We start from the raw sequence: 22,358 nt of genomic DNA on the forward strand, positions 1-22,358 counted from the left end.
GGGAGGGGCGAGCTGGCCACGCCCTCTGCCCCAGACCCCACCCCTGCAGCAGCTGTGTGCATCTGTGGCCCTCGCCCTCAGGGTCACCTTCCCTCTCCTGCGATCTCCCCCTCACCGTCCTCCCGCACACCTTCAGACACACCGTGTGTCCCTGCGGGGTTGGGGGGGAACACATGAAACTCTGCTCCAGTGGCTGGGAGTGGGGGACAGCTGACTTGGCCGCCACCCCGTGGAGCACACAGGCCAGGCAATAAATAAATAAATTAGATCCCTACCCTGGGCAGCCACAGAGAGGGCTCGGGGCTAGGACCCTACCCCCGAGAGGGCCCCCCACCCCGGCCTGGGCAGGATGGGGGGTGGGGCCTGGGAACCGGGTGAAGAGGGGGGCCCAGGCCTAGCGGCCACCTGTCAGCTGAACCTGAGGCCCTGTGCACAGCACTGTGGGCGAGTGCGGGTCCCTGAGGCACACGCCAAGGGGCGCAGGTCAGACCTGCCTGAGCACAGGGAGATGGAGGCCCCCCACCAGGGTCTTGAGCAAGGTGTTTATAATGAAATATAAACTCTGATAGTGCTTAATTTTTCCAAAGATTATTATTATTTTAACACTTACCGAAAAAAGCAAGGGCCCTGGTATCAGATTTATATTTTCATAAATGGGTAGAAACAATGGTCTGAGTTTTGGAGGTAAGCCATTTGTCAATTTGGGTAGCACTGCAGCAGGCAAGCTGGATGATCAAGTTCACTTAATAAATTACTCACCCAGCTCAGAATCTTTAGTAATAACAAAGTATTTATTCAGTGTTTCCAAAACTGCATGGAAACAGTGAGCATTTTTACAAACTACACATTGAAATGTTAATAATGGTTATCTCTGAATGGGAGACGTCTGCATGATTTTCTAGTCTTTTTTGTTCCTTTTGGCGTTTAAAAAAATTTCACACATATTATATGTTATTTTCATAATTGGCAAATGCAATTTAAAACTTTTGACTGTCGACTTTTCAAAATTAGCATATTATGCATTAATATAAACATAATTCATATTGTAAACATTACATTGATTTTAATGTCTGTGATTAGTCAGTAGACTAATAGGAATAATTATTCCTAAATATCAGATTTACATGTAAAGCACGGATTTGCATTTTAAAAATGAAGTATATCTCAAAATGCACATGCTCATTAACCATCATAATTTCATCACCTTTCTGCTGAGTCTGCGTTTAAGTTCCATTTTTGCTTCTTGCTCTTCTTCTTCATTCTTTTCTGTTTATTAATTGGGGGGAAAGGGGAGGAAAGGCATGAAGACTTAGTTACTATAAAAGATTATACAATCAGAAAAGTAGCTCAGGCCACAGTTATTTGACTTCACGGATATTGATCAAACACTCCACCAACATCTTTAAAAAGTTATCGAAAGATTCTGCATAAGAATCAATCATTAATTTACAGATATATTATTTTTTTTCTTATAGGATTGGTTTATTTACTAATTGTGAAACTTTTTGCTTCCTGACTTCTTGTTCTATTCTGAAAAAACCACAAGAGTGCCCATACTCCAGTGAAAGCCTCTCATTGCTGATCATCTCATAGGCTTTTATAAGCACAATTTATCAGAATTCAGATAAAAACTTACTACTGGATCTGGCCTTTGTGTGAAAATCTGAATCACATCAAAAGAACAAATTAGAACCACCTGATGCATGTCTGAGTTGCTGATTTCCATTCAAATCCAAGCAAAATATTTGATTTGTCTGCTTTGGTTTCCACAGAAGCAGAATGTAATCATTTCTTTGGACTTTGCTTTCAAACCAGAATGTTCTGAATGGGGTTATGGTGTATGGTTGATGGAGATGATTTATTTTCTTGTGATGCTAACTTTCCAAAGTCTTCTCTTTCTCTAGTGCTTCACCAAGTAGTACAATTTAAAGGCCAACTCAAATGAACGTGGTCCAACAGATGGAATTAAGAAAAAAATGTCCAGAATTTTAAAAGAAATAAACACTGCTCAGGATTTAATGGTTGCTATTTGATGAACTTCTCTCTGTTGGTTCCTGTAGCTCATACTTTGTTTGATAAGTGAGCATAGATTCTTGGATACCAATGCTTATGAAAGAATATCTTTTAGAAAGTGCTGTTATGAATTCTACTGAAGGAAAATCACACTGTATAAAGGCTCACCCAAAAGGCTGAAAAAGAAAAGTCTCCTCTGTAACAGATGCATTTACTTTTAAAATTCAAACAGACTTCTTAGCACTAAGATTGTTTTTATTGTGACTACAGTATCAGTATTCAATATTTGCAACATCTGTATTTGCTAGCTGAACATGCTAAATTCTCTATTAATTTTCCTTATCTGGACAGGGAAAAGTTTTGACATTCTTCTGAAATACTAATTTTAATTTATAAGAAAGAGGATGATCAGTCTGGTTATTTAGACAAAGAATGAACGTAAACTGAAATTACCCTGCAAGACAAGAAACAACTAGTTAGTATGCTTTCATTAAGTGCCTGTGAGTGTCAAACAAAATTTGATTATAATTCAGATTTCTTCCTATGAAAATACTGTAGGTTTTTCTAATTGCTTCACAAAATATATTGCAATATATCCTTTGATATCCTTAAAACACATCCTTAGGGTCAAATAATTACTTTATTATTATTATTTTTTAAAGGAAGTGGGGAGACTCAGAATGCAGGCAGACATCTGCTGCTCTCTTTTCTTTTTTTAAAAAATTAATTAATTAATTTTATTTATTTGGCTGCACTGGGTCTTCGTTGCTGCACGTGGGCTTTCTCTAGTTGCGGTGAGCGGGGGCTACTCTTGGTTGCAGTGCGCAGGCTTCTCATTGCGGTGGCTTCTCTTGTTGCAGAGCACGGGCTCTAGGCATGTGGGCTTCAGTAGTTGTGGCACGCAGGCTCAGTAGTTGTGGCTCACGGGCTCTAGAGCGCAGGCTCAGTAGTTGTGGTGCATGGGCTTAGTTGCTCCAAGGCATGTGGGATCTTCCCGGACCAGGGCTTGAACCCGTGTCCCCTGCATTGGCAGGCAGATTCTTAACCACTGCGCCACCAGGGAAGTCCCAAATAATTACTTTATATGAGTTGGATAAGGCATGTGGATTGTAAATTATATATAATAGACAAACACCAAACTTGTGGTTCATGTGATTCAAACTAGGACTTTACAAGGTCAGGCCTTTGATGATATTAATAAAAAGAAAAATATAATTGTTAAAACATTTCAGTTATTCTTCCTATATAATGATTATGCTACATTTTCAAAGGTACTTTCCAAAGACAAAATACTGGATATCTAATATGACTCAAAGCTAACAAATGCTCCAATTTTCAAGAAATACACAGAACCTAATTTCCTGGAAGAGAATATTAGATAATTTTGCTTTATGAAGCATACTGCACATCTAGGTGTCAGCCAGTGATATTTAAAAAAAGAAGGGCCAACTGTAAATAAACAGGATTTTACCAATTGGGAATTCTTCTCTAACATCAGGAACTGACTTCCTTAGATTTCCCATATTCGAAATTATGCCTCTAAAGAAGTTAGAGGAAGAGGGTGAGAAGTGGAGGAAGGCCAACGTGACTGATCCTAGGAATCTTATTAAATAGTCATTGTTAAATCTTTTACTAAGAGTCAAGGTTAAACCTTAAACTTGGTTTTAAAAAATTCACCAAGGGAATTCCCTGGCGGTCCAGTGGTTAGGACTCCGTGCTTTCACTGCTGAGGGCCTGGGTTTGATTCCTGGTGGGGGAACTAAGATCCCACAAGCCGTGCAGTACGAACAAAACAAAACAAAAATTCACTGAGTTTTTGGAACTTTAAAAAAAAAATTATTAGAGGGCTAATTATAAAGTAGGATGAAAGCACGTCTGGTCACTTTAAACAGACTGGAGGGATACTCATGAAGGAAGTGACTGGCTCACTGACAAATCTCACCCTCAGTAACTCCTCAGAGCAGAGAGGGGCGGGTCTCAGAACAGCCACGGAAAGCGTTTGCCATAAGCATAAAAACGATACACGTAGTTTAACAGCAGTGGGCACTACAAGAAACCTGCCTGCCAAGTGCTGCCCAGAGCCTTTCATGGATGATGCGAAAAGGAGAAGAAAGAAAAGCACCAAAGTACCAACAACTGGAGTATTATATTCTTCAGTCACCAACTCAGATAAGATGGATTAAAAATAGCCAAACATTTTTTTGTGGGATTGTTTCACTTTTTGTGTTTTACATGTTTCCATATGGGTGTTGGTAAGAAATGAAAATACATTTATAAACCTACTTTGAAATACATCCAAAAAATAAGATGGCTCCATGGATGGACAGATATGTGATAAAGTAAGATGTTAATGGTAGAATAAAGATAGTAGATATATGGGTATTACTGTAAAATTATTTCAGCTTTTCTGTATGCTTAAAAAATTACATAACAAAACACTGGGGAAAAATACATGCAGAACTCAATGGCTTAATACATGTTTTCTCTATGACGATTTAGCTGGAATTATGGTCCTAGCTAAATAGTATAAGAGGATCTGAGTATTTTATCCCTACCCTGTAGAAGATGTTCCACGAACATCTCTTTTCCTGATAAGCAAAAGTTGATCCTGCAAGCACCAAAACTTGCTTTCTATTTTAACAGTATTAAGAAACTAGTTCTAAAATCTAACTTAATATATATGTTTTTTAAAAAACCCTAGATGCACTAAAATAGGAAAGAGATCAAATTAGGTGTGATACTGGGAAAGATATTAAGAAATGAAATTTGTCCTGTGGTCTCCAATTAAAGCTATCAGCGTTGACTGCCATTTGATTCATGTTTGTTAAACTAGTGACAGGCTTGGATTTGAGAACTGCTGAATGTTTTATGCTGTGAATTAGTTTCCTAATCTGTCAAGAAAAGATGACCTCGTTAAATAAGTGTCCTTAAAAATCACACCACATCACACACAGACTTTTCTTCAAATAGACAATCATATTGCTTTTGAACAAAAGATGGAGATAAAACAAACAAACAAGAGTAATCTATGTGGAAGAACCCAGAAGCAAAGAGGAACTGAATAAAGTGTTGTCAGCTCTGGCCATCCAGTTCCCTGGGACTGCTCAGCAGAATGTTTTGGGTGACCTCCACCAGTTCTCTTTTCTGCTTCCCTTGGCCATACATTATGTCAGGAGATCATAAGCCAGTTATCAGCTTCTCCAGACTGGAAACATGTCTTTTGTTTCCAGCATAAGCACATTTAGACAAACTAAGAAGGAAGTAAAAAAAGGCTGGAGTCAAATCTGAAGTTGACTTTGGCGTTTCACTACTCTTTCCCCAACCTCCAGGAAAATGGAGTATAAAAGCCAACACAGCACTTAAGATCAATGTGCGATAAATTTCTAATCTATGAAACAGTTCCTCAAATAACCAAACAGCAATGTGGTTTGGCTCTGTCTGTCTCCCAGGAGCAGGAAAGAATTACCCAGAATTCGCTCTTCCTTTTTTTCTAGGTATTGCATCAGGCAACCAATAAGATACACTCTCTGTGTTTTAGGAGCTTATGGACTGCATTTGAGCTTATCTACAATTTAATTCATAAATATTTTCCAGGAACCTATTATTAAAAACCATGAGCCTTTTTGGTTTGGTTTTGTTGTCAAAATGAGATGCTGCTTTCATTCTTCCTCAGAAAGCTAAACACAGTTTTGGGTTTTTTTTTCGTATCTAGCCATGACTTTTTCCATCTCCAAACTGGCTCTTCTACACACTGATGGTCACTTAAGTCCTTCTTCTTTGGGTTCCATGCCAGTTATGCTCACAAACGGCCAGAAAAAAACCTTGCAAGGAAAGAACCCCATAGACTGGCAGTTCATCCCACTGTTCAGTCTTCACTGTCCGGTTGTCTTAGTAATAGCAACTGTAGTATAAATATGCTGTTAAAATCTTTCTTTCCTTCAGGAAAGAAAACAACTCATTTGGAGAATGGGGATCACCCAGACGGGCCAACTTGACTCTAAAAGCCTGGTTGAAAAAGATTTCCCGCACGCCAGCGGCTCATTACTATTACAGTACTCTCTGGAGTTTTGCCCATCCCTGCTCTTTGATATTTCATACAGTAAAAAGCTCTTTTGAAACTGGGTTAATAATATATAAAACTACAGCTAGGCTCAATTTAAAAATATCCATTATTTAACTCACTGTGGTTAGTAACCACGTCGATCCACTACAGCACAACAAACCACTTCTACTCATTTTATAGCTTCAACATATGAACTCCAATAACGTAAATACGACCGGACCAATGAGTAAAATGTAAAGTCCAAGAAAATAGAGGGGGAAAGAGAATGGGAAAATGAAGTAGGAAAATGAATGGAGAACTCCTTAAGTGCTGAGAAATTATAAATAACTCAAGAGGGAAACAGAGTTATCGTAACAAAGGAAAATGAAATAGATTGAAAAATTCCTTTTCCCATAATTCTGTTTTAAATGGAGTCATTTGTTAAACCTGGCAACAAACTATTATTAATAATAATATAGGAATGTTTGATTTATTTCCTTGTGGATTTTTTGGTCTTTTCTTTCACATTTAGTTGCAAGCAGACTAGAGCATTTTCTTCTATTTAATATTTGGGTGAAAGAATACATGGAATAAATTTCATCTTTCTTAAAAACAACTGTCACAACCACGACGCTGCTCTGGGGTATATCAGGCTCAAAGCCATAAAATGAAACACAAACTTCAAGAAATTATTTTAAAAATGATATAAATAATTATATAAAAATGTGATCTAAATGGGCCATTTCAGTCATTCGTGAATACATATATTAAGGTTCCCTGCTGACAAATGGATTGTCTCTAGAGGGAGCTTGTTCATGGTTACACGAGGAATTCGCTGTGTAATACAGGATACTCACGCTTCAGGATATTTCTTTGCTCTAATTCTTCAGTTGTGGGCCTCTGGCTAAGTCTCCTGTGAAGAAAAAACAGATATACTGCCGGTTACAAACAAGGCCGCCTTGATGGGAGACGCAAAATAAAACAACAAGCAAAGCTGTATTTTTTTGTGTTTTGAGAAACAAAAATCCATTTTTAAGCCTACAAAATAAAAGCCTCCTTTCCACTAGTTTGGAGACTAGAGATTGTGGCTGAGACTGCTAACTACCCCCCACCATCCATACTCCCTTCTTCCTTTTAGAAACAGAACCCCCAGAGTTTTAGCTGAACACCCAGCTATAGATTTCTGCCTCCCTACAGGCAAGGTGCAGCCGTGTGACTGAGTTCTTGCAATGGGATGTGAGCAGAAGCGGTGTGTGTAATGTCTGCTTTTTTACCCTTAAAGTGACTGGGTGTGAATTCCCTTCTCTCTCTTTCCTTCTTCCACAGGCTAGAACTTAAACATGGTCATGTGAGCCAGCTCAGATCATGCAGATGAGGATATCCACGGAGATGGAAGAGCGACAAGACAGAAGGAACCTGGGCGCCTATCTGACTGCCTGGAGCTGTGCTCCCCATCCATGCTGGACAGCCCACCTACCCCTGCACTGTGATGTGAAAAAGAAGCAAACACGTGGAAGTGGCTTGTTTGGACCATTGCACTTTTTGGTCTCTGTTAGAGCAGATTAGCCTGTACCCTAATTAACATACAGATAATTAGAATCTAAAAAAAGGCTCAAGGGTTCATACCAATTCATGAGATGATCAATTTATACTGCACAGTGTTTTCAGGAAAATATTACTTTTGGGATCTCAAATAAATTTACAATGTATATAAAGTTATCTTGAGATATACAGGCCATTTCCATCAACCTTCAAGAAAAGCCAGGCTCATCTGGGATTAGTACCTGATCATTTGTACACAAGAGCTCAATGTCTTATTAACCCATTATAATTTTGTTCTTGGTCTTGTTTACATTATTAATTTGTTGTTAATCACAGACAAAAACTCCCTCTGGATGTATTGATAGATTGAATTTGTGCAAATTAAACTAATATACATGAAAGGCAATCTTAATACAAGATACTATCAATTCTAAATGTTTATGGCTGTGACAGAAATCGTATGAAGAATTAAAATCAATGATATTTTGAATAGCTCATTAAAAAGTTTAACATTTATACTTCATCAGCGCTACCTTGAAATTCACTTAATAAGTGAGCCCACAAAAAAACCCAGTGAACATCTATGCCAGACAGATTTTGTGCCATTCATATATCCTATACTATATATCTGTACGATATCATCCCCCAAAGACATCATCCTTCTTTTGTTTATGGAGTTTCCTTTCTCTGGAATGCCCTCCTCTCCTTCTTCACCTACTGAAATCTTTTAAGTTATTAAAGGCTCCTGGTTCTTTGTCCCGCTACAGCAGTTCTACATAAATTATACATCGATTAAAGCACTTATCATTATAATAAAGATAATAATCACAGCTCTCATTAGTTCATCCTTTAAAGTGCCAGTCACTGTGCTGGGTGCTTAGCTTACATTATCTTGAATCCTTGAAACAATTCAGCAAGGTAGCAGCCAGTTCCAATTTTACAGATAAGAAAACCAGAGATTAATTACCTTGCCTGCGAGAAAACACTACTGAATGATAGAGCGAGGACTCATACCTGGTTCTCTTGACCTAGATGTTTGTGCTTTTTACATGATCCCCATCACTCAGTATAAATTTTGCCTCTTTCACTAGACATGGAGTTCTCTAAGGCAGGAACTCTAAGTGGTTTACCTTTGAATGACAGGGACTAGGTGTGCTGGGTTTGTAGAAAAACAATTCTGTAAAATTTATATACTTATAAAACTAAAAACCCTACCCTGATAAGATTTTTATAGATATGGACTACATGTGTGTTTCTAGAGGCTCTCAAACTTTTGGGGGTTGGAGTGGAATTTTACAAAAACAGAAGAAGTGCTGCTCTGGTTGGCTACTTAGACCTACAGTGAAGGAGTCCCCTCCCGCTTCACCCCAAAAACACACCCGCTTCCCTAGCTCTCCCCAGGAAGCCTGAGTATCCTCTCCAAGAAATCCTAATGCAGAGCTAGAAAACCACCGCTCTACGGTTATTTCATGGTGTCAACTTCTCACAATGTTCTTCATCAGTCCCGTTTTTGAGTGTTTTGGGTTTGTTTTAATTTGTCACTGCTCTAAATACCTTTCAAATAAACATCTTTGGAAAACACAGGGTTTTTTCCCTTTTAGATGATTTCATTCTTGTATAACCTCCCAAATGGAATTACCATGTAAAGAAATACTGCTTTAGAATTCTTGTATTATTAAGTTGTTCTTCAGAAATATTGAACAAGAGCCAAGTATATGTGTCCTATTTTCTCATAAAGTTGCCGACATTGGGTTTAATTTATAAAAGTGTTTTGCTAATTTAAGAGGTAATACTTTAAATTAATAAAAAATATTTAATGTTCTTAAGTGCTCGCTAGGATCTAGGCACTAACATACCTTCAGTGTACCATCTCATTTAATCCACACAAGCCCCAGCTTGGCCCCATCTACAAAACAGACAGTGGCTTCTGGACCCCTCACATGTCTACCCTGCAGGTACACCACAGTCACAGAAATCTTCCACTTCCAAGCAAGGGGAGGACTTTTCTCCCACTTCCAAATGTTGTTCTGGTGTTCCAGGCTGTTCCCTTCTCCCAATTTATGCAAATTATTTTTTATGCAGAATGAGGGAAGTTAGCAAAACAACTAATACTTAAATATGCTTAAACTGATCATAAAAAGGAGAGCTTCAGCATTTGCTTCTATTAAAACTGCCAGCTACATGGACTTCCAATGCCACAAGTGGCAAAAGTAGAAATCCTACAATGGCGGAGGCAGGAAGTGCAGTCAGATGACCACTTATTTGAAGTGAAAAGGGGGAAGTTTCGATACGGGGGCTATGGCTACCTGACTAGGATGGAACTGGCCGTTGAAGCTACTTAATATTTCTGTAGTCTCGTAGCCCCCAGGGCAGAAGCTGATGGCAGTCATAGGAATGCTATAGGGAGTCCATGAATCAAACCAGGAGTTGGGCAAACTATGGCCCACAGGCCAACTCTGGCCTGCTGCCTGTTTTGGTGAAGAATGTTTTCTTGGAATGTAGCCGTGCTCATCGGTTTATGTATTGTTTGTGGCTGCTTTCATGCTACAATAGCACAGTCAAGTAGCTGCAATAGGTACTGTCTGGCCAACAAAGCCTAAGAGATTTACTAACTGGTCCATTATAGAAAAAGTTTGCCCCCACTTGGATCGGGCTTTGGCGACCTCAAAGCTACTGGCTAGCTGGACCAAAAAGGAGCTTCTTTGAGCCATTCACCATCCAAGACCAACTTTAGAAGACCAGATAGGCCAGGTGTGCCCTTCCATGAGGGAGTCACGGTGATCTCAGTTAGGGAGGGAACTGTAGGAAGGAGAAAAGTTAGAATTAGTCAGTGCTGTCCCCAGATTTCAGCAATTACCTGACGAGCTCGGTTCCAATTTGCTGTCGGATTTCCTGCCTCTCTTCTTCAGAGGTACGCTGCAAGATGTTTTTGTCCTCTAATTCCTTCTTAGACGGTCTGTTGCCAAGTTTGATAGCAAGAGTATCTCTTCGTCGTATTTTACTTGCCAAAGCACCTGAGGATTAGAAAAGGCAGAAATGCAGAGAAAGGATTTTAGCAAGTGGCACTCAGGTTACACGTGGGCAGGGACTTTAAATAGAGTCCAGACCAAATTCTTTATTCACATGCAACGGTAGAATTTTAATTAACCTGAAGAAAAAAAAGTTTCAAGTTGGATGTAGTTCGTTTTGAAAAACTGAAGAACTGTTTTTTTGTTCTGTTTTGGTTTTTTTGTTTGTTTTTTGAACATCTTTATTGGAGTATAATTGCTTTAAAATGGTGTGAAGAACTGTTTTTTAAAATATTCTGAAAAATGTTGGGAAACCCTGAAAAAACCAGCAAGTATCACCTCATCTTTTGGACAATGACATTTGAAGTTTATTCTGCTGAGACGGCATACCATGGCAACTACTGATTGCATAATGTCTTTTCTTTCTTTTCTTTTTCAAGTCTTAAACACTTAGCCCCTTTGCTTATCCTGTAGAGTAAATCCTCGTCTTCCTTTTTCCTCCCCCAACTCAGAAAAACACACTGACAAAAGTCTACCTGTGATACCAATGTTTTAATCCTAAATTACCCAGGAATCCCTGGTATCTCACAGAGGATAGTAAATACCAATGAATGATAATGATTTTTGTTATTTTTGATTTTATTGTTGTTTGATGATGATTTTTTTATTGTTCAGTACAAACTAGAAGGAATTTGACAATGCTGTTTAATCATGAATATATTAATAACTTTTCATAATCTGTAAATTCAATTCCGTACTGAATCGCTCCCAAGTCAACCTTCTCAGAAGATTATTAAAAAAATAGCATTTTTCCAGTTCCCTAAGTTATATATAAATGGTTGGCTTTATCCACTTTACTATCATTCCTTCTTAGAAGACATACCACCTTTCTTACCATGGATGAGTGACTGTTTTTAATTCTTAAAAGGTATTAGTCATTCTTGACTCATTCCTCCTTTTAAACCACAGTATAAAAGTGAGTGAAATTCTCGAACATCCCCCATGAGTAATCCAGCAAATCCTGCACTGATGGTCTTTATTCAAGAAAGGTCCCAGGGGGCTTCCCTGGTGGCGCAGTGGTTGAGAATCCGCCTGCCAATGCGGGGGACACGGGTTTGAGCCCTGGTCTGGGAGGATCCCACATGCCGCAGAGCAACTGGGCCCGTGAGCCACAGCTACTGAGCCTGCGCGTCTGGAGCCTGTGCTCCGCAACAAGAGAGGCCGTGACGGTGAGAGGCCCGCGCAACGCAATGAGGAGTGGCCCCTGCTTGCCGCAACTAGAGAAAGCCCTCGCACAGAAACGAAGACCCAACACAGCCATAAATAAATAAATAAATATTTAAAAAAAAAAAAAAAGAAAGAAAGAAAGGTCCCAGTGTGGAAGCGCCATCTTTGATCAATCTGAGAAAGGCCTCTGTTGTTTGACTTTTTGGACAAATTCAAATATGCATACTGGCCTCACAGACTGACTCCCCCACCACCCTGCCCTGTGGAATCATCTTCCAGAAAGGCCTCTCATCTAAAGCTAAACCTTAGAAGATATACATTTCTAATTTGAGAAAGGCACATGAGGGGAAAGAAAACATCAGGTGTCTGGCTCCTAATGAGGCTTTTGCTCTTCACAGACTGCAGCTGCTTCTGTCCACCACAGACTTCCCTCCCTACCTCTTGAAAAAAGCCTTACTTTCTCCACTGCCATCCTCGTCCTCATCCTCTTCATCGTCATCGTCATCGGTGTACAAGATAGGCCCATCAGAGTCAGAGTCATTGGCCTGGTATTCCCTTTGGCCTTCATCCTCTGAGGCACTGAAGGATTCTGAAGATTCTCCCATCAGCCCAGGAGTCAGGAGCTGAGGCGCTGCCTCCCCCAGCTCGTCTTTGGTTGTGAAACTGTGAACGACACAGAAACATGGGGGTGGTGTGAAGCTCAGAGCAACCCTCGGGGATGATGCCAGCACATGAGAGAGAACTCTAGTTTCATAAACATCCTTCAGGCTGGTGAAAGGAGAAAGCAGACACAGACCAGCTAACGTCACTGAAATGGGGCAACAATACTGCATTCCTTAATTCCCAAGGCTTTAGAGTCTTCATCTGTAAAATGAAAAGGATTGACCAGGTGGTGACTGATATATTTAGTACATGAATATTGTAAAACTATGTTCTGAAAATTTATTTTTCCCTAGCAATAGGAGGTTCTGTGGAAAGAACAATGGGCTAGAAGTTCTTGGAGATTTGATTTTGCCTCCACTTTTTCTTGGACCTGTAACTCCTACTTATCTTTCAGGTCTAGCTTAAAGACTCAGCTCCCTGAGGACTCTTTCATTGGCCATCAGACTAGTTCCTTGCCCTCTCTCCCTGCTCCCACGGTGCCCACCGCACTGGAGCACTTACTACACTGCATCTCAGTCTGCCTCCCCAGCCCCCCAAAGTTCCTTGACAAGCAAAACTCATATCATGTTGTAGCCCAGCCCAGTACCTAGAACGGTACTGACACAGAAAAGTTTATCTTCTTTAATTGGCATATGAATTAATCCTACTTTCATCATAGCCAGTGTATTAACAGTAAAAAATTATATATCTTCTCCATTTGTAAAACTGCCTGTCATAAGATTATACTAATAACATGAGATGGAAAATGTGAAAGCTAAGTGGACTCTTTAGAAGAAAGGTGATATGTCAGGATGCAATGAGTTTCTATGATTTAGCTTGGTAAGAGCCTCTGAGTTAAAGTTACTATAAATATACAAAGCTTGCCAATTTTCACAGACCAGAATTTAAAAAAATACTTTACATCAAAAACATATCACATCAAAAACAATGTAATCTTCATTTTAAGATACAGAAGTTCCCCACATTGCTTTCTGATACAAACAGAAGAATCCAAATTTGGATGTCACACTTCTGAAAGACCGTTCAGTGCAAAACATGTGCTTGCTGTTCTCACTGAAAAAAATCAAAAAACAGTTCTTTGAATAATAAAAACAGGTAAACTTTGTCAGAATTGGAGGTACTGAAAATTCAACTTTGTGGCTGATAAGCCTAAGTGTTCTCAAAATTCTCTATTTTTCACTTATTAGAAAAATCCAACAGCCAAAAATTCTTGTTTTCAAAGAAGGAAATATGAAATTTCTGTTTTAATTGTGTAAAATATATAAAGCCTAAAATTGACCATCTTAACCATTTTTAAGTGTGTAGTTCAGTGGCATTAAGTACATTCACGTTGTTGTGCAACCATCACCACCATCCATCTTCAGAATTTTTCATCTTTCCAAACTGAAACTCTGTATCCATTAAACAATAAGTCCCCATTCCTCTTCCTTCATCCCCTGGCAACCACCAATTTATCTTCTGTCTCTATGAATTTTACTATTTTAGGTGCTTCATATAAGTGAAATTTTACATTTGTCCTTTTGTGTCTGACTTACTACACTTTGGACGTCTTCAAGGTTCATCCATGTTGTAGCACGTGTCAGAATTTCCTTCCTTTTTAAGGCTGAATAGTATTCCATTGTATGTATAGGTCACATTTTGTTTATTAATTCATCATTCCATGGATGTTTGGGTTGTTTCTACCTTTTGGTTGTTGTGAATAATGCAGCTACGGACACTGGTGTATAAATATCTGTTTGAGTACCTGCTTTCATTTTTCTTGGCTATATACACAGAAGAAGAATTGCTGGATCATATGGTAATTTTATGTTTAATTTTTTGAGGAACCACCATATTGCTTCCAAAGTATGAAATCTCATTTTAAATAAGATTTATTTTTTTCAGAGTCTGGATTTCTAGCATACTGCCACTGGAGGCCACTGTGGGTGACCGAAGCACATTTAAAAGATATGCCAATTAATAACACACTCTGAAGAGCAGAACAAAGATACTTCAGGGTTGAGTCCTAGTGTTTGTTCGTATCACTGTTCATTAATTTATCATGATACCAATTATTAATTTAATCTCATCATTTGCATTTTATAATGTTTTGCAGTTTTCAAAGACTTCTGCATATATTTACAACTTAACAATTGTTCTATAGTATAAGGAGGGCAGGTAATTTATAGCTCATGGAACCCAAGAAGGCCATGAATGAGTTGCCCCAACAAGGTAGCAAGGCCAGTCTACAACCCAGACTTAAAACTCTCAGTCTATCTATCAAATGTGATGTTATATTTTAGTTCTATACTTAATATTATGTTATATTGATATTATATTATAGATTATATTTAACTTAATATTAAATATTTTGCTCCAAATTTTTATCGACCAACTCAAGACATGGCTCTCATTTTCCCCCTATGTTTCTTGGCACATTGAACAATACAATGAACTCTATTAATGTTTATGGAAATGAACTAGAAGAGTCAAGTCCCATTTGGATATGGGTTCCAGATGGGGTTATTAGTTTCTGCCTAAAATTATATCAGAATTACATGTTATTGATGCTACCAACAAACAGAAATCTACCAAATAGTAACTACCCTGCGCTATGTGAATAGAAGTAGATATTTTTACACATGGCCACTTGTCTTCTTTAAAGTTTTCACATTTGTATTCCAAACAGAAGCCTCTTCATAAAATGACAGGATTTTCTCACATTCGTTGACTAAACATAACTGAGGGAAAAGTTCTAAGTAAAGCAAGCGACTAAGAGCCAGAAATTCTAATTCACATAGCCACTTAAAAAGGGAAGAAAGTATTTGGAAGGAAATTTGAGAGACTACTTATTCCAAGCTCATTAACTCAAGAGCAAACACAAACCGCCCCTGTGAGATGAACTGTAATTTAAATTTTTAATTTTGAAGAATGTACAGAGAAGAAAATCTCTATGCCCTCTTCTAGGAAAGCATTACAGTTACCCTGACTGACAGGAAAATCTATTATAAATACCTCGGTGTCTAATGATGTTCTCAGCTCGCTCCCTCTCATCACCGTCCCAGTGGAAATGGAGAACAGATGCTCACCTCTTTCGTCTGACAATCCTGCAAGTACTTGGGCTGAAGACAGATATCAAGCCCCCAGCATGCAGCATGGAGTTTAGCACAATATAGTGCCCTTCCCAAAATGGTTGTGCAAGTGGGCTGGACAGAGTCAGGTCACCTTTGGAAATGGGCTTTCTCAGTGCTTAAGACCATCTGAGGAATTATTTTACATGTTACACCTTGTTCTTTAGTATATTGAATAGTGAATCCATATACTTGATCTCCTTCCCTAAATTCGGACTTTATCTTAAACATTTATACTTCCTGGGCATGTTAGACATGATTTTGGTAAAAACAAATCTTAACTGTAATGTTTTGTCCACTTTTGTATCTTTGGTGCTTAGTACGCTGCCTGGCACATAGAAGGCAAGCAAAAAATACATGGTGGAATGCTGAATGACTGTTCAGTTCTAAAGGCTGGAATTGATGCCAATGCTGGCAAACACTCATAATTAAGTGAAGACATCTGCTCTGTGCTGGAAGTATTCAGGACACCATAAGCATTCATTTCAATATCTTCTTTTCCCGAATCATTTATTAAAATGTCAAATAAAATAATTTGTACTTTAATATTTATTTACCTTTCCTTGGCTTTCCTTTGAATGATGGTGCTCAAAATGAGAGAAACAAACACAAAAGAAATTGCAAAAGAAGTAGAAGCAGGTGCTTTGGAAACTTATGAAATTCCTTAGAGCACTGAGTGTGATGTGCAGCTCTGGGCTTGCATCCTGACTCTGCCACTTACTACCTGGGTGATCCTGGGCAAACTATGTTATCTCTCTCAGCATCAGTTTTCTCATCTGTTCAACAGAGATATTTCAGGGGAGACTTATGTGAATTAAATAACTGACACTTCCTGACATTAAATAAGTATTTAATAAATGGAGGTTAATATCACTAGCAATTGAATAATTAAAAGTGATATTTTAGTCTCTTGATCCAAACCAATTTAATTAATGTACTAATTTTTTAAAGTATAACAGGACAAGGATTTTTTTGAAAGAGGAAATATTAAATTAAATAATGTAAAGAGCGAATTTGGGTTTTATTCTTAGAAACAGAAGAGGCTGGATTTAAGAGCTCCAAGCCTCCCCTAGACAGAATTGGTAGTGACATCTACTACACTCTGACAGTCCTCTTCTCACACCTATGGGACAGCAGAGCTAACATGTCTTATTTATCTTTAAGTAGAAAATTTATAGGACTTTGTGAGTGTTAGATCTGGAGGACAAAGGAGAATGAGGACCCTAGGATGAATTCCAGGTTTCTGGCTTGGGCAACTGGATGATGGCATGCCTATAGCATACCAGATTCTGTACTGGTTGGTGGGGATATAGAGGTAAATAAGACATGGTGGTTAGTTCTGTCCCGTAGGTAGGAAAAAAAGTGCTGTTAGAGTACATGCAATAACCAATTCTGTCTGGATGAATATTGAAAGGCTTCACAGAGGAGATAACACTTGAGCTGGGTAGGGAACTGAGGAAGCAAGAAAGGTAGCTGCTCTAAGGCTGGAGGAAAAGGAGTTGGAAAAGAGTTCTTTCCTGATGCTCTTTATTTTCTTGGAGACGGAGGAGGCTAAATAACTTGTTGAAATGGAGGTGGGCAGGAATGGGTGAGCAATCTGGACATAAGTGGTAAAGATGTAAAGTAACCACTATCAGGGAAGAGGAGGGAACTCTCTAGGAAAAAGAAAAAGGACTGCTAAGCAGTGATGAGGCAGACTCTAAATGTCCTTGAAAGCACAGATCTGAAGTGTATCAGTCAGTAAGGCCAATGTAATCGTCTCCAGCAGCCCGTGGCATTCCTGGGGCAGGGCTATGAAAAATCAAGACACACGCACCCCAGTGTTCATTGCAGCACTATTTACAATAGCCAAGGCATGGAATCAGCCTAAATGTCCATTGACAGAGGAATGGATAAAGAAGATGTGGTACATATATACAATGGAATATTACTCAGCCATAAAAAAGAATGAAATAATGCCATTTGCAGCAACATGGATGGATCTAGAGACTATCATACTAAGTGAAATAAGTCAGAGAAAGGCAAATATCATATGATATCATTTATATGTGAAATCTAAAAAAATGATACAAATGAACTTATTTACAAAACAGAAATTGACTCACAGACATAGAAAACAAACTTATGGTTACCAAAGGAGAAAGAGGGGGGAGGGAGGAATAAATTAGGAGTTTGGGATTGAAAGATACACACTACCATATATAAAATAAACAACAAGGACCTACTATATAGCACAGAGAACTATATTCAGTATCTCGTAATAACTTATAATGGAAATGAACCTGAAAAAGAATATGTATACACACACACATACACATGAATCACTTCACTGTACACCTGAAACTAACACAACATTAGAAATCAACTATACTTCAATTAAAAAAAACCAAATCAATGGTTGGATTACAGGTGTGCTTACCTAACATTACCTAACAGGTGTGCTTACCTAACTATATTACATTATAAAAGAAACCAAAGTAGGCTCCTTCCTTGCCAGCAGAGTGATTTAGCGATCTTTACTACCCAGCTTCATAGGAATACAGATAGAATATGGGGCTTTTGTGCCGACTCACCATTTTGCATTTTCTCTGCTAACACTTGAGCCAGTGCCTGAGTGGCCAGTGGTGCTGTCTGTCGCCTCTTCAGTCCAGAGAAGCTGACTTGGGTCTAAGGCAGGGACAGGCAGGTCGGCTCCGTTGCTGACCAGGACGACAGGAGCGTCTGAGGCAACAATGCTCTGCTCCTCCAGAGGGGAAGGAGAGGTGGGGGGAGGAGGTGCTGGAGCCACAGCGGGCGGAGGGACTGCAGACTTGGGTTTGCCTGCGGTCTGCTCCTCGGTGCCGGGGGTAGTCTGCTCGGGTTTGAGACTCGCCACCCTGGTCTCCGAAGGCTCTCCTTTAAGGTCAGATATGCCAGAAGTGGTTGCATCTGAGGACGGTCGAGACGTTGGCTGCTTGCCAGTTTTTTTCTTGCCCTTTGTGATTCCTACCATCCCTGTTTTGCTAGAAACTGTCTCCTTTGAAGCTTTAGGACGAGATGAGGTGGAGGAAGTAGATGGTGAAGCTGTTGCTTTGGAGCCAGTTGTTTTTCTTGAATGAGAGGAACCAGCTAAAGTAGAGAGATTTTGCATTAAGCATCAAAGAAGAGAACTTTTTAAATAAACTAACCGAGTTGCAATCGTCAATGACCGTGTTCCCTTTAAACTTTACAAATCTGTCTGAATAAATGCATAAAGGGAAACAGGCTAATGATAATAATGGTTTTGTTTTCTGCCCCCTCCTTGCCTCCAACCGAGGAGTAAGTGATGCTTGAGGCCAAACCCTGAGGGACAAGCGTCCTCTGTCCACTCCCTCCTCCGGTCTTTAGCTGAGCCAGCCGAAGGGAAATCCTCACCTCCTTGCCCTGTGGGTCACCTGAAAAAGTCCCTGTATGCTCCAAAGAAGGGACATTATAGCGTGTAGAGGGCAGACACCAGCAGCTGTCTGGGTATAGTACAAGGTGACTCCCATCACAAACTGTACATGTTCTATGATGCCTTTCTGGGAATGGAGTGGCCCACATTCAGAAGATGCTGGAGTATACACCACCAGCTCCTTTCTTGCCAAAAGCAAATTTACTCATCTTAACTGCTAAAAGAGCAAACTCCAAACCAGCTCTCCCCAATGGCTGTAGAGAAGCTTGCCACCCTGCCCCATCTCCCCATCTGCAGTGATAACGGGGCAGAGGGAAAACCCATGGCCAAATAAGAAGGACAAGTCTCCTTCAAAACATCAAGAGGCAGAAAAACGTCTTTTATTATTATTTTTTTTACAAAAAATGTGTAAATGGGTAGTGTTTGAATAATCTGAAGGGAAAGAATATCATTTTCAGAGCTTCTAAAACTGCTTATGTTCCTAGAGGGCCTTCATCAGAGGATGGCCATGGCCATGGCCTGCTTCTGGATAGGACTGCCTTCAACCAAACCATTTTCAGGAAAAAAAAAAAAAGTTAACTCTCCTTTTCTTTTTATCATCACAGGAAATATATTTAAACTCCTATGACCTTTATGATCTATACATTTCTCCTAATTGCTTTTTCTGTTACAATGTTGTATATTCCCTCTTTTTCCTGAGGGGTCAAACTATCTTCCACAGAAGAATTAGAAAAATCTTGTTAGTATTGTGGAGCCAATCCACACTGCATACAGATGTTATTTATTGTAACTTACCTCTGGTTATAACTTTATTGAAGTCAGTTGGGAGGGTCAGGAGAGGAAGAACAGATAAAGGAATAGACAATGAGGTGTATGACTTCACTAACTCTGATCTACTGAAAAAAGGCAGTCTCACTTGGTGACAAAGATGCAGGCTTAAAACAAGTCTCTATGGCTTGGGGGCTTTATTATTTTAGATATCCGTAATTATGAGAATTCCCCTCCCCCATATCAGGGCCTGTCAATGTTTCTTTGAAATAAACAATCTTCATTTGCTTATAGGACAAACGTATTAAGCATACTCCTACAATCTAAGTCCATTCCAAATTTACCTTTCACAACCAAGATGCTAATAAGGACTTGCTGTCTAAACATATTCAGTTATTTCTTGGGGAAACTGAACAGAATCTTTTCCACACATCAATTCTAATAATTTTTTCTTGTAGAAAAGTCTTTTTGTTTTTCTAACAGCAAAGTTAACTTCAGCCTTGCTTAAGGAAAAAGACAATTTTTTAGGCCTAGAGTGCAAATTCAAGCCATGTTACTATATTTCTCTTTTAAGTGTCGTCTAAAATGAGGATTTTGCTGAAATGTTGCTTAAGTTACCTTGAATTATAGCCATGGCTAAAAAAGAAATGCCACCTCTCCTCAGTTAAATACTTTTGTTGTTAACACAGGGTGTAACGAGAAAGAAAAAAAATATGAGATGTTACTTCACTAGCAAAGCAGGTGAATGTGCCAACCTGCTATCTGGTGATCCGGAGGTCTACACTAACTTAGTAACAGAGGAAGAATCTGAACCAATAAATTTTTTTAAGAGATTAAATGTCTGACTGAAAATCAGGAGTGACATTTGAAGTAACTTTTCCAGAAGGTCAACTTTTTTCAAATAAAACAAAGTTACCATGTAGAAAGTTCTAAATGGTTACAAATGGAATATGAGTAGGATCCTGAAGGAGTATTATCACTATTTGATAAAAAAGGATCCTTGCACGCTGGGCTTGTTGGTGGACTTCAAGGCAACTCCTGTTTCTCTGTGATAACCTGAGAACAGCTACCTTCTTCACACTAAGCGCCAGCTGGGCCTCTTTTAATACAATGGATAACATGACTGTACTTTCCTCTAAGGAACATCATAAGTCTATAAAAAATCTTCAAGTAAGATATCTGGAAATAACTCCAAATCCCTCATGAAAGCTGTCACCTGCCCTGGTGTTAATCACCAGCTTTCTTCTGAGAGAAGTAAGAGAGAGGACAAGCCGAGTCAACCGTGACCTGCTGCCACGTGGGGCGTGGGGAAGTGGGTCTTCACTCCCAAGGACAGGGTGAGAGTTTGGGGCTTTACTTCAGGAAGTAAATCAGCACCTGCCTCACTTCAAGCACTGCTCCTGAGGTGTGCTAGGCAGTCTGGGAAACACACCCAGACACTAACGAGAACAGACACTGATGTGTGATGGAAGCTGGTCCCTGAGAAAATGGCCTGTAGGCACTGTTGGCAAAGCATTCTGAGATTTTCATTTTAGAGCTTATTAGAAGAGACCCAGACACACAAGGTCAAAGGCGGTAGACAGAACACCAGGACAGAGACATCTATTTGCATTCTGAGTTCTGTCATACTGTCACCTAAGCCACTCTCTGAATCTGAGCATTATGGGTATAAATTACAAGGGGGAAAGATTAATACCAAGGCATATCCTGGTAGCTGGTTTTGAGAATGTTGCTGCTGATTTTAAGGAAAATAAGGTTTGCTATAACACAGGAGAATTTTTATGCATGTGTTAATGGGAAAAAGATGCTCAGCATGTGTATTTGGAATAATATCCTTTTAAAGCTTGGATGACAGGAGAGGCTTCTTTATTCCACTTCACTAGAATGGGGGCTCCACTTTGCATTAAGCATATCTGATGTGAAAGGAAAGCTGGACACACATGACATGAAGTGATGTAACCACCCAAACATCCCCCGGTGATTTGCAGTCACAGCTCGTAATCGCTCCACTAGATGCTGTCCCTTGTAACACACTGAAGTCTATGAGGCTGGGAAGGGGGCACTGAGCATGTAACTTCCAACTCTGCTGAGCAGTTGTGACTCCAGTAGAGAGTGGTGGCATGGAGCACTGAGTGATATGAACCCTTTGTCATTTGTCAGTAGAGAGATGACTATAAGATTTAAGACATTAAGATCCAGCAAATATGTCAAAGATGTAAGCATCATATTTTTATGTGCAAACTTAAGATATTTTGAAAGAAAACCCAAGCCAAAGAGCCACCCATAAACTCAAACAGGCAGGCCAGTTGATGTCTAAATAACGTCAGAGCACATCATCGCTATTCATCAGGCAGACTACTCCCTGTTTCCTTCTACTGGGTTTTGTGCAGATAGTGGATACGCAGGATGAAAGACGTCTATTCACCCTAAACCTAATGAGGTGAATGGATCAAGTGGTTGACTTTTCTTTGGTAGAGAAAGCAACAAAGGAATCTCCTGGGCCTTCTCTGTGTCAAAGCTGAATCCACTGGTGTTACATCCTAAGACAGCGGACACCAAAAAGGCCATCATTC

At 39.4% G+C, this 22,358-nt stretch overlaps 1 protein-coding gene across 7 annotated transcripts in view; it reads right to left on the bottom strand.

Annotated features, from left to right (window-relative positions):
* Nucleotides 1–22,358, bottom strand: part of PHACTR2 (phosphatase and actin regulator 2) — a 265,995-nt gene that overhangs the window by 22,021 nt on the left and 221,616 nt on the right. For 5 of the 7 annotated variants that reach the window (XM_061206732.1, XM_061206730.1, XM_061206733.1 and 2 more), the window contains 5 exons: nt 18,179–18,713; nt 12,290–12,495; nt 10,455–10,611; nt 6,913–6,968; nt 1,205–1,266 (listed from right to left, as the gene is read on the bottom strand). In XM_061206732.1, the coding sequence (XP_061062715.1) occupies nt 1,205–1,266; nt 6,913–6,968; nt 10,455–10,611; nt 12,290–12,495; nt 18,179–18,713 (1,016 nt within the window). The remainder of the gene's footprint in view (nt 1–1,204; nt 1,267–6,912; nt 6,969–10,454; nt 10,612–12,289; nt 12,496–18,178; nt 18,714–22,358) is intronic. The other 2 variants (XR_009702787.1, XM_061206734.1) reach the window with 1 other exon arrangement.

Source organism: Eubalaena glacialis, chromosome 12 (assembly GCF_028564815.1).
Source record: "Eubalaena glacialis isolate mEubGla1 chromosome 12, mEubGla1.1.hap2.+ XY, whole genome shotgun sequence".
NCBI lineage: Eukaryota > Metazoa > Chordata > Mammalia > Artiodactyla > Balaenidae > Eubalaena > Eubalaena glacialis.